The sequence below is a fragment of the Rhinoderma darwinii genome, chromosome 10, assembly GCF_050947455.1.
Source record: "Rhinoderma darwinii isolate aRhiDar2 chromosome 10, aRhiDar2.hap1, whole genome shotgun sequence".
In the NCBI taxonomy this organism is placed as follows: Eukaryota; Metazoa; Chordata; class Amphibia; order Anura; family Rhinodermatidae; genus Rhinoderma; species Rhinoderma darwinii.
Genome location: NC_134696.1, coordinates 47,813,138 through 47,826,451, shown reverse-complemented (window position 1 = coordinate 47,826,451; position 13,314 = coordinate 47,813,138). Strand labels below are relative to the sequence as shown.

The 13,314-nt window shown below is 42.1% G+C and overlaps 1 protein-coding gene across 2 annotated transcripts in view; it reads left to right on the top strand.

Annotated features, from left to right (window-relative positions):
- Positions 1–6,466, top strand: part of ALDH16A1 (aldehyde dehydrogenase 16 family member A1) — an 80,673-nt gene extending 74,207 nt beyond the window's left edge. The window contains exons 16-17 of one of the 2 annotated variants that reach the window (XM_075839859.1): positions 3,495–3,620; positions 5,724–6,466. In XM_075839859.1, coding sequence (XP_075695974.1) covers positions 3,495–3,620; positions 5,724–5,897 — 300 coding nt within the window. In that variant the 3' untranslated portion in view covers positions 5,898–6,466. Of the gene's footprint in view, positions 1–3,494; positions 3,621–5,723 lie in introns of those variants that run through there. The other variant, XR_012850862.1, reaches the window with a different exon arrangement.
- The last annotated feature ends 6,848 nt before the right edge of the window (positions 6,467–13,314 follow it).

Genomic DNA, 13,314 nt, shown 5'->3' with positions numbered 1-13,314 from the left:
CCAAGTTGTTCACACGACCCCAGAGATAGCGGAGTGCTTCCATAGCTTTTTCTCTGATCTTTACAACCTTGACCCTCCCACCCCCGCCCCCTCCCATCCGCCGGACCGGGATTCTTTCTCATCCCCCTTCACACCGTTGTCTGGGGAGATAGCTGAGGAACTTGATTCGGACTTCACTTCCTCGGAACTCCTCAGGGTTATAACCGATCTCCCAGGGGGGAAGAGTCCTGGCCCGGATGGCTACACTGCCAAGTTCTACAAGGTGTTGGCGGACCGGTTGCTACCGCTTTTGTTGTTAGCTTTTAACTCTATTTCCCCGGAGGTCCTGTTTCCTCCTAGTTCCACCTTGGCTCATGTCGTAGTGATCCCTAAGCCGGGTAAGGACCCTCAATTATGCTCCAGTTATCGTCCCATCTCCTTGCTCAATGTAGACCTAAAAATGTACGCTAAATTGCTCGCCAATAGATTGAATAAATACCTGCCTGAACTAATCCACCCGGACCAGGTGGGGTTTGTGCCTGGTCGGGAGGCCCGTGACAACACCCTTAAAACTTTCGATATCATTCACCACGCCCAGACTAACCGAATCCCGCTCATGATCCTGTCCCTGGATGCTGAAAAGGCATTTGACAGAATATCGTGGCCTGCACTTTACCAAACCCTTCGGCATGTGGGAATAGGACCTTCTCTCTTGGCAAAAATTATGGCATTGTATCGCACGCCTTCGGCCCAAATAAAAATAAATGGCTCCCTCTCGGCACCTTTCCCTATTTACAATGGCACACGACAGGGCTGTCCCCTATCCCCCCTGTTGTATGTCCTGGTTATGGAACACCTCATGGCCTCCATTCGGAGCAACACGGATATTAAGGGTATTAACATTGGAGGGAAGGAATACAAGTGCTCGGCATTTGCTGATGACCTATTGGTCTATCTCACAGACCCTCATGTCTCTCTCCCTTCACTGATGTCCGAGTTGTCTCGTTTTGGAACATGGTCTAATTTCAAAATCAATTTCTCTAAGTCTGAGGCGTTAAATGTTTCTCTTCCAGGCCCGTTAGTATCGCTTCTCCAAAGTAATTTCCCCTTTTCATGGCCCTCCAGGGGTATTACATATTTGGGTGCCCGTATAAGTGGGGACCTTACACAATTGTTTACAAATAATTTTATCCCCCTACTGGCCAAGTTTCGCACTGATCTTAATTCCTGGCATAAGACTGAGTTTTCCTGGTTTGGTCGTATCAATATTATTAAGATGTCTCTCCTCCCCCGCTTACTTTATCTCCTGCAGACGATCCCCATCTCTATTCCATCCTCCTATTGGTTGCGGCTTCAGCGATGCTTCGGCTCCTTCATTTGGCCGACTGGTCGTCCACGTCTGAGCCGGGCTCTGCTGACTCGTTCCAGGGGTACGGGTGGGGTTGGTCTGCCGGATTGTCGGCTCTACTATCTGGCATCAACTCACGCACGTGTTTTAGATTTTTTTCATAACCAAGAATCAAAACTATGGGTCCGTTTGGCTCAACAACTATGTCCCAGTACCCTATCATCCCTGCCGTGGATCCTGCCCGGGAACAGACCGACTCAAGCCTCCTTTGTTGTTTACCATACCCTCATGGCGTTGAGGTCCTTAGGGCCTGGATGTTCGCTTATAGACCCCCTGGGTCCTTTAACTCCTATCACAGATAATCCAGCCTTTCCTGCTGGTAAGGCTGGTCGCTCCTTCCTAGGCAGGCCGCCCACCGGCCCCATGTATTTTGCTCAGGTCCTCTCCGCTTCCTCTCTTCTCCCCCTAACCTCCATCTGCCCCGATGCCGTGCCCCTCACTCGCCATATATATGAATATGCCCAGTTAAAACATTTTTATGGAACAGTTAACCGACGCGCACACCTTCACAGGTTGTTGACGGACTTTGAGCGCCTATGTGTCTCCTCCCAGCCACCTACCCATACCATATCCACAATATATAAATTACTCCTTTCACAGCGTTCCCAACAACTACCCTCCTTCTGCGGGGCCTGGGAGAGAGAATTACATACTACATTTACTGATGCACAATGGAAGCGGTGTTTCTCCCTCTCACAAAAAGTCTCTATAGCCATTAGGGCCCAGGAAACTAGTTACAAAATTGTCTCTAGATGGTATAGGGTCCCGGCTGCGCTCCATAAATGGTATCCGTCTGTGCCTGACAATTGTTGGCGTTGTGGTGCTGTAGGAGGTTCTATGTCTCATGTTTGGTGGAGTTGCCCCTTGTTGAGGAGTTTTTGGGATGCGGTGCTTAAATTAATATTGGAGGTTACTGGAGTCTATGTCCCCAACTCTCCGGAAGCAGCTCTTTTATTCATGTTCCCGATGCCAATACAAGTTTATAAAAGCTCACTAGTTAGACATCTCCTTCAGGCAGCAAAGTCAGTAATCCCGCGCAGGTGGAAAACGGCAATACCCCCAACATTAGATGAGTGGTTTCGGGAGGTTGCCTTGATACAGCGAATGGAACACTTGGTGGCTCACTCCCCGGCATCTGTGGTAAAATACACGTCTACATGGTCTCCTTGGATAGTGTTTCTTTCTTCTCCTTCCTACCTCACGGCGGTAACCTGAGTCGGCCTATGCCCCTGTGAAATGTACTATGGCTTTTGCGCGCTGCTGATTTTCATTCATAATACGCCAGAACTGGAGTCCAGGATCCCCTTGTCCTCTCCCCTCCCTCCTATCCCTCCCTCTCTTGGGGCCTTTTTCTATACTTTCTCTTCCCCTGTCTAGGGTAATGTGCCTCTTCTTCTCTGTTTGAATTAAGTGGTCTCGCTGTACATTCTGTTGTTATGCCTCTAGGATTACTCATGCTACTGTTGTATACCGACCACTCTTTTTCATGTTGAGATGTGTTGCACATTATTGATTTTCCTTTTGGTGTTTTGTTTGTTTTTGCTTTGGTCCACTGACCTTGTTTGTTTTTATTTAGGTGTGGAGGCCTTCCCTCCACTATGTTTTGTAAATTTTGTGTTCTGAAACTCAATAAAAATTTGAATAAGAAAAAAATATGTCTGCAGAGGGAAGGGGTTAATAACATGAAGACACAAGCTACCAATGTACATATTCTTTACTCCGTTTAATTTACTTTTCCCTACATTGTCTAAATAGAGCTCAAAATCGAATGTGAAAATATTAATCTTTATTCAATACATACAAATTATAAACCGACAACGGATGGCTCATCCTGAAATATCTCAGAGCAAAAGTGGTTAGCGTGTAATTAAAGGGGAGCAGGGTTAATGACCACCCCACATCTGTGTAGATGATACGGGGGTGAACTGAATATTAATATTGGGAAGCTTACCCTGGCGGAGGGATGTTGGATGAGGCCGTGCTCCAGTGCCCCTATTCTGCCCAGATACCAGTTTATTAAAGTCATCGGGTGTTTTGAACTATTCCTGTTCATCTGTATTGGGTGTAGGTTTCTTGCACTTATTGTTTTTAATTATGCTTTTTCTAGGTATTTGACACCTCAGACCTTCCAGGAGGGGTGGTAAACATACTTACTGGTGGTCGGGACCATATGTCCAAATATCTTGTGGAGCACCAAGATGTACAAGCCATGTGGTACTTTGGCTCTGAACAGGTAACGCAGCTTATTCTTCTTCCCGTTTACTTTCTGTAATGCTCTATTCACACTGGCGTCATGGCTTCCGTTGATAACGGAGCCATGCCATGACCAGTATGCCGGATTTGTGTTCGAGTAGATACCCAAAGATCCTGATAGACTCCGATGACTTCTAATGGGATCTGTTGGGGGTTCCTGTATTTTACACTATTTTCTAAAGAGTGCAGCAATTGAGACAGACTGGTTGCTAAGGACACACACGCTAACAATTGAAGGTTTTCTATAGGGTTGTTAAGCAGTCTGTCCCTAGCAACTGGACTGAAAATATTTAGATCTTCCAGTCATGGCCTAAGTACTGAACTGAGGGCAGACTTGGGTCAAGGATGCTTGACATTAATCAAACCGCTCTTTTTCTTACTTCTTTATTAATATAATCATTTCTGAAAATGTATAATATACATATCATTAAAGGTCTTAAGTTACAGACCAGAAACTCCTCCTCGCAGCTCCTTCCCTCCGCACGACACGAAGCCCAGAATGGTGCAGGTATCCTCCAGGTGGTTAAGCCGGCACTTGTTCTACCCGATAAGATAGGAATTACGTGTAGGTTCACCGCCATAACATTTTCACCTTTTGAGAGTAAAACCAACATAGCGCAGAATACCCATCCAAGTAAAAATGTTTATAAGCCGTAAGACTTAAAGTCTGTATAGGAATACTAACCTCATAATCCAAGCGGCATGCCAAGTAATTGTGAGCGTAACAAGTTTCATTGCTTAGGAGTTTGAACACTAACATTTGTATTGGCACAAACCAAATCCATTCACATTAAAGTGTATTACTTTCCTACTGTCAGGATTCTTTAGACATCTGCCAAACTAAACCACCTCAGGCCATTTGCTTACATGTTTAGTGTGTATTTATTGGGGTTTTCTACGAGGACCTTGCAAATCAGTCATGTCATGATCATTACAATTCATTGGTGGATGTCTTACAGCTAAAATCCCCACCAGTGACATGAATGAATGGTTCCTGGTGCGATGTCATACAAGTACGGTCATCCCTCCACTGACATCAATGGGAGTTAGAAAATCCTACAAATGTTCTCAATTCTAAAGAGTATTCCTATAAGGTTGAGTGGAAATGCTCATTCTAGTTTATTGCCCCGTTGATAATAATTCTATAAGGCTGCAGACTCCTCTGTTACAAGTGATGTGTATTTAGTACACGAGACTATTACATTGTGATATAACATGTAATTAGGTTCAATTAACCCATACGCACAAATGGGCATACCATTACATCCTAATTTTAGACTTTTGACCCAAATAGGACATAGTGGTATGCCCAGGAGCTGTCCGTCAGCCATCATCCTCCGCAGCAGCGAGTGTCCGCTGTAATATACAGCCAACATCGCAATATAACAGACGGGATCGGCTAGAACTCCAATCCTGGACAGTTGACCCCTTAGATGTCGTGATCAATGGCGACTGCGGCATCTATGTGGCTAAAGAGGGAGGGGGCTCCTTCTGTCACTGGGTTACTTCGGCTATGGGCCTAATAGATTGGCTGTCCGTTTTACACTGACTGGCAACAATGATTTGGTATACGGAGTACTGGTGTAATGAGACTAAAAAAAATAAACAAAGTTTAATCAAGTTTATTTAAAAAAATAAAGTGTTACATAGTAAACAAAAAAACAATTGATTTCCATACAAAGAGATTTTACTTTGCAAAAGTGTCAGAGAAAGATACGCATATATGGCATCGATGCAATCGTAACCACCCGTATAAAGATATTCACATTATTTAAACTGCACGGTGAAAGACAAAAGAAAATGTGAAAAATAACTGCAGAATTGCTTCTCCCCTCCCCCCCCCCCCCAAAAAAAAAGACGTAATAAAAGTTTATGTACTCTAAAATGGTGCTTTTAAAAAATACAACTCGCCCTGCAAAGTTGTGGCTCTTTGAATGTAGCAACACACAAATAATTAAAAGAAAAAAAAAAAAAAACAAGGGAAACCCATACGGCTTTAGTCGAAGTTTTAGTGCTAAAATTTCCTTTCCAAGAATTTATATTCAGATGTCAATAACTGTTTTATATTATTCGCTTTCAACAGGGATCTAAATTTATGGAGTGGTCATCTGCTGAAAATTGTAAGCGAACCTGGGTAAACTACGGGCTTACCAGAGACTGGGAGAACCACCAGGAGGGAGAAGGAGAAGAGTTCCTGTATCATGCCACCCAGTGTAAAAACATCTGGATACCCATGGGGGAAATATTTGCAAACTAAACTTGTTGAAGCCTTATTGTATTCAGGGGACCTTATATCTTACAGTATATTCAAATCATCTGTGCAGAAATAGCGCCGCTCTTGGCCACGGACTGTGTCTGGTATTGGCACTCGGCTAAGGCTTATTTACTTGAATAGAGATGAGCTGTAATACCAGACACAACCTGTGGACAAGAGTGGTGCTGTTTTTTTGTTTTTTTTACCTCCTAAAACCTTTTTAAAAGCCATATACTTAAGATGTTTGTTGGCAGATCTAGTTTTGGCAGGATCCTCTCACAGTCTAATGTCTGTTGCCCACAATACACATTAGATTGTTAGCAGATTCCAACAAAAATGGTTGAATCTTTCAACAAGTATTTTACGTTTTTGGCTACTTTTATTTGTCCTTGAAATTGTTCATGGGACTAATATCCCTCCTCCTCCCCCCACCCCAATATGTACAGAGAAGCCAGCAATTTTGTGAAGCCAGAATGGCAATTGAGGGTGGAAATGATAGGTGAGTTTATTGGTCCTTTAATGAAGAATAGCGACCAAAATCTTTGATTTTCAATAAAATTACACATTTCAAATTTGTGCTAGTTGTGTTTTTTTGGGGGGTTTTTTTAAACATGGTTTTTATTGTATTTTCAAACAATACAACAGGAGAATCACCAAGTCTTAGGGTATGTTCACACTGAGTTTTTTGACGCTGAAAAATTTCAATGGGAGTCGGAGGTGTTTTTTCCTGGGAGCAGATAAACTGTCTCGCAGGAAAGAGAAGCAGCATGCCCTATCTTCGGGCGTTTACGTCTCTGACCTCCCATTGACATCAATGGGAGGCAGAGAAAGCGTATTTCGCAGTGTTTTTTTGCCCGTGGCGCTCAACGGCCGCGGGCGAAAAACCCTGTGCAGGCAGAGCAAAGCCGCCTTAAAATTCCAAACGGAATTTTACCCTCAAGGTGTTTTATAGTAAGTGTCAGAACAATATACATAAGATATGAGACATAAGAGTTTGAGGCAACAGTGTTAAATAGAAGATGGAGGGGGAATTTTGAAGTCTGCTGGGGAGGGAAAGCACACATGGTCCAGGGGTCCCAGGTTTTCTGGAATTTCTTAAGTGTACCCTGTTTTAAGGTAGTAAGCTTTTCATTAATAATGTAGTTTTTCATCCTTCACTTGACCTCAGAGGAGTGAAGGGTCAGTTACTTCCAAGTACATCCTACAGCTAGTTGTGTTTTTAATATTTCTATAAGGCTGGATTCACACGAGCATGTTTGGTCCGTAAAGGACGGAACGTATTTCGGCCGCAAGTCCCGAACCGAACACAGTGCAGGGAGCCGGGCTCCTAGCATCATAGTTATGTACGATGCTAGGAGTCCCTGCCTCGCTGCAGGACAACTGTCCCGTACTGTAATCATGTTTTCAGTACGGGACAGTAGTTCCACGGAGAGGCAGGGACTCCTAGCGTCGTACATAACTATGATGCTAGGAGCCCGGCTCCCTGCAGTGTGTTCGGACCGGGAGTTGCGGCCGAAATACGTTCCGTCCTTTAAGGACGTAACATGCTCGTGTGAACCCAGCCTAAAGGGATTATCTAGGTTAAAAAAAATGGATGGCCTCTCCTCAGGAAAGGCCATCAATATTTGAAGGGACCGCATCCTCTTCATTGATTATATGGTTCTTTCTGTTCGCACATGCACGCGCCGTTAGTGGTGCAATAACTTGCATGACTGGTACAAATGTAACAGTGCATGCAAGTACGAACAGAGAGAAGAACCATGTAAACAATGAAGAGGCTGTGGCGATCATATGAACGCCGTGGCCCCTTTAAACAGCTGATTGGCGGGGGTGCCGACATTCGGACCCTTACCGATCTAATATTGATGGCTTATCCTGAGGATAGATCATCAAGGTTTACAACCTGGATAACCCCTTTAATGCAAGTGTGTTATTTGTAGCTGAGGTTAAATAAGCATGGATAATAAACTTAAACACACACACACACACACCCAAACAACATGGTGGATTCTCCCATATTGATGATATTGTGACGCAAAATGCAAAAGAAACCCGAAAGAAAAACAACTAAGGAAAGACTACAGCCAAGCCTATCTTCATTGTGTTCCAGATTTGTGTTCTTCATTCTGGGGCTGAGGGGTTTGAGGGTTCTGCTGTGTCACTGCACACAGCCATCAGCATCTTAAGGCTGTGTTCACACATTGTGGTCGTATGGACCAAAACCTAATTTCCCCAGGTTCACACATAGACGTTTATGTTGTGTGGTGGTGTCACTGTAGCAGGACTAGTCAACCTTCACAGGTTTATTTTATTCATTATTATTATTTCTCCAATGCAGTAGAAATTTAAAATGGAGCAACTTTGCAAATCATTAGAATATCCGATCTACAGCTCTTATGCAGAAATATGTGTCTCCATGGTAACGGACTACAAAACAACCCTGGGTAGCCTGATCCTGCAGTAATACTTTCTTCCATCTGTCCCTGATTAGCAAGAAGTAGGTGACAAATGGATGGCAATATGACTGCAGCATCAGACTACACAGAGTTCGTTGTCTGTTACCATGGAGACACATTTCTGTATAGGAGCTTTGAGTAGGCTATGTTTAGATCTGCATAGCAGCTATAGACCCAAAACAGTAGGAGATTTTAATGAAGACTCTTTGAAAAGTTGCTTCATTGTGTATTGTATTTGTATTGGAGCAATAAAAATAAATGGGTTGTGAAGGTGGACTTTGCCTTTAAGAGCAGATAATTTGATTGACAGGTCTGGTGTGTTGAGTCAGTCACCATTGTAAGATATCCTATACACTTTTCTAAACCACTGTACCACCTGAAGTAAGCTTTTTTGCAGTGTCAAGTACAGAATGTTTGTTTGCTTTTCCGTGTTTTATAAAAGGAAAACCATATCAACTGGTCTTTCCATGGATCCTATTGATAGATAAGTGAAAAAAATACTCATTCTGTAACCAATGTGCATATCTTGTTTCCCCTGGATAACCTAAAGATGTTTTTATTGGTGACATCTTGGCTCACTATTTTAATGGGATCTCTTATGGCAGCCAAACAACTCTCCATATAATAGTTTGCCAACACTGGTGACAAGCCTGAACTATAATTTACAGAAACAGTGCACAGAAATAATGGAGCTCTCCTCTGTGCTAAGAAATCTTGCACTGTCAGTAAGGGCCATTTTATATGAGCGCTGATCGACAATAAAATATCCGGTCAGCTGACAAACAAGCGTTTTCTCGTTTGTCAGCTGAACGCTGCTCTGTTTACACAGGGCAATGATTGGGAATGAGCGCTTGTTCTTCTGATCATTGACCCGTGTAATTTTATTCTGATCTCAACCAAGTATGCCTCTGATCTCTCTTACAGCAGGTCCAGGAAGTTGTTAGCATTTTCAGCGGGTTTAAGCGTATCACTTTGTCACATAGGCTTAATAGAAAGTAATAGCTCCTGCTCTCTCCTATCTCTGCTCTTTAAAACATTTATCATTTAAGAATTGGTTATGGGTGAACACTTAAATAGACTAACTAACTTTTCAAACAACTTATGCTAATAGTTACCGGATATAGATCAACTTTGTAATATCAAAACCACAAAAAGGCCATACTTACTAGGTAGGTGGGTGGGTGAAAACCCGTTCCCAGCAGGACGCAGACAGGTCAAAAAATGCTTCAGAAGGAGAGTGCATTAAATAGTGATTGCCACTCCCACTAGTCTTGAGGGGAGTGGTGAACTAAGTGCTCAAAGGTGTGCGATAAATGAGTGTTAGTGTAGTGCTAAGGTGTGAATGTATGGTAAAAAAGAAATGTGTATGTATGAAAGTGTCAGAACTGTGTGATAATGTAATAAAAATAAATAAATGTGATGAATAGGGGTCTAATATGCTTACCATTTCAAATGTACTTGTTTTATCCATGCAAATTCTGTGTGAAGTTACTGCCACTAGGTGTCTCCCATCCTGTGATATCCTGTCCACCCACTCCCTGTTAAGCAAAATCTGTCTAGTTACATAGCAGAATTAACAGGCTTCAAAAAGTGCCCGTTAATAGAATTCTATGAAGGGGGAGCAGGAAGAGGGAGTAGAGCGAGAAGGAGACACAGACACGCTGTCCATACAAGTCTTTGGAGATGGGAGAGCAGAGAAATACGAACAAGCTGTCCATAGAAATCTATGGGGAGGATAGGGGGAGCAGGGTGAAACAAACACACTGCCAATACAAGTTTATGAAGACGGGAGGAGGAGCAGGCAGATAAAGAGACAGACTTGCTGCCTGTACAAGTCTATGGAAGGGTGAGCATTGTGAAAATGACAGACTTGCTCCAGATTATATATATATATATATATATATATATATATATATATATATATATAATGTGATAGAGATAAGAGAGCAGGTTCGACGTTATCCCTATGTTTCCAGTGAATAGAAGTCATGATAGCAGTTAGGCTCCAGCCACTAGCTCACAGACAATAGAGAATTGGAGAGAGCCTGCAGAGGAGAAAACTTCTAAAAATGCAAAATACAAGTCCATATAATGGCCAGAAATAGTATTTCTCCTCATGTACACACATACAGTGAAGGAAATAAGTATTTGATCCCTTGCTGATTTTGTAAGTTTGCCCACTGTCAAAGTCATGAACAGTCTATAATTTTTAGGCTAGGTTAATTTTACCAGTGAGAGATAGATTATATTTTTTTTAAAAACCTGAAATCACATAGTCAAAATTATATATATTTATTTGCATTGTGCACAGAGAAATAAGTATTTGATCCCCTACCAACCATTAAGAGTTCAGCCTCGTCCAGACCAGTTATACGCTCCAAATGAACTTGGTGCCTGCATTAAAGACAGCTGTCTTAAATGGTCACCTGTATAAAAGACTCCTGTCCACAGACTCAATGAATCAGTCTGACTCTAACCTCTACAACATGGGCAAGACGAAAGAGCTTTCTAAGGATGTCAGGGACAAGATCATAGACCTGCACAAGGCTGGAATGGGCTACAAAACCATAAGTAAGACGCTGGGTGAGAAGGAGACAACTGTTGGTGCAATAGTAAGAAAATGGAAGACATACAAAATGACTGTCAATCGACATTGATCTGGGGCTCCATGCAAAATCTCACCTCGTGGGGTATCCTTGATCCTGAGGAAGGTGAGAGCTCAGCCGAAAACTACACGGGGGGAACTTTTACCAAGAAAACCATTGGTAACACATTACGCCGTAATGGATTAAAATCCTGCAGTGCCCACAAGGTCCCCCTGCTCAAGAAGGCACATGTACAGGCCCGTCTGAAGTTTGCAAATGAACATCTGGATGATTCTGAGAGTGATTGGGAGAAGGTGCTGTGGTCAGATGAGACTAAAATTGAGCTCTTTGGCATTAACTCCACTCGCCGTGTTTGGAGGAAAAGAAATGCCTATGACTCAAAGAACACCGTCCCCACTGTCAAGCATGGAGGTGGAAACATTATGTTTTGGGGGTGTTTCTCTGCTAAGGGCACAGGACTACTTCACCGCATCAATGGGAGAATGGATGGAGCCATGTACCGTCAAATCCTGAGTGACAACCTCCTTCCCTCCACCAGGACATTAAAAATGGCTCGTGGCTGGGTCTTCCAGCACGACAATGACCCAAAACATACAGTTAAGGCAACAAAGGAGTGGCTCAAAAAGAAGCACATTAAGGTCATGGAGTGGCCTAGCCAGTCTCCAGACCTTAATCCCATCGAAAACTTATGGAGGGAGCTGAAGATCCGAGTTGCCAAGCGACAGCCTCGAAATCTTAATGATTTACAGATGATCTGCAAAGAGGAGTGGGCCAAAATTCCATCTAACATGTGTGCAAACCTCATCATCAACTACAAAAAACGTCTGACTGCTGTGCTTGCCAACAAGGGTTTTGCCACCAAGTATTAAGTCTTGTTTGCCAAAGGGATCAAATACTTATTTCTCTGTGCACAATGCAAATAAATATATATAATTTTGACTATGTGATTTTCTGTTTTTGTTTTTTTATATAATCTATCTCTCCCTGGCAAAATTAACCTAGCCTAAAAATTCTAGACTGTTCATGTATTTGACAGTGGGCAAACTTACAAAATCAGCAAGGGATCAAATACTTATTTCCTTCACTGTATAACCGCTTATTCTGAAAAGTTAGGTACGCTTGAAAGATTTTATAATTGTTTCAGAGATTGTCTTCAGTCTTAACCGGTCCAAAATATATAATATAACCTTATTGTGGTCAGAGCAAAAATTTTCTGATAAAGAGCTCCACACCCCCTTCTTTTCTTCACATAGCCGTAGCGTTAACATCTTAATAACCGCCCATACATCTTTTCACGTCTGTCATTAATGTTACTTATGTCACAGCGCCGCCTTTTCATGGCGCTGTGTTATAAGCCCAGCATAGTATATCAAGCTGTCTAAAGACAGCCGGTTCGTTCTCTAAGGGACGAAATCGGAGTTACCCGAGATTCCATGTGCTTAAACCCTTGGATGCATCTAATATGGCATCTAGGTCCTTTTAGAGGAAGGTGGCGCCCTTTGTCACCCCATTGGCACATTCGCTGCGTGTTTGTGGGGTGCCGATGGTTTCCATGGCAGTCGGGGCTTAAGAAATGGACCTTAGGTCAGCCATTAGTGTATGCCTATTAATAAATAATATAATGTCTGTCCGCTTTACACTAGCAGGCATAATACACTGCAATACAGAAGTATTGCAGTGTTATTAAAGCAATCAAATGATCGCATAGTAAAGACAAATGGTGGGACTAAAAAAGAACTAAAAAATAGTTTGAAAAAGATTCTAATAAATAATTGAAAAATGCAAAGTAAGAAAAATTAAAAAAAACAAAACACTTTCCCCCCTTACAAAATTCATTATGCATACAAAAACCAAACTAAAAAGCTACACATAATTGCTATTGCCACATTCATAGCGACCCAAACGATAAATCTATTATGTTATTTTACTCACACGGTGGACACGGTAAAAAATAAAATTGCTGTTTTATGTTCATCCTGCCTTCCAAAAAATGCAATAAAAAGCAAACAAAAAGTAGTTTGTAGCCAAAAAATGGTACCGATGTTACAAGTCGGCCCACAAAAAATAAGACCTCATACAACAACGTCAGCTGAAAAATAAAAAACGTATGGCTATTAGAATATGACGACACAAAAACAAATGCTTTGTAAAAGTGCGTGTTTTTTTTGTGCAAAAGCAGTAAAACATATCAAACAATATAAATTTGGTACTGCCATAATCGTTATAACGGCAGAATAAAGTTATGTTATTTACATCAAACTGTAAATGGCGTAAATTTAAGACAAAAAAGTATGGCAGAATTAGTTTTTTGTTTTTTTCATTACACCCCCTAAAAAAAAGTTAATAAAGGTTAATCAA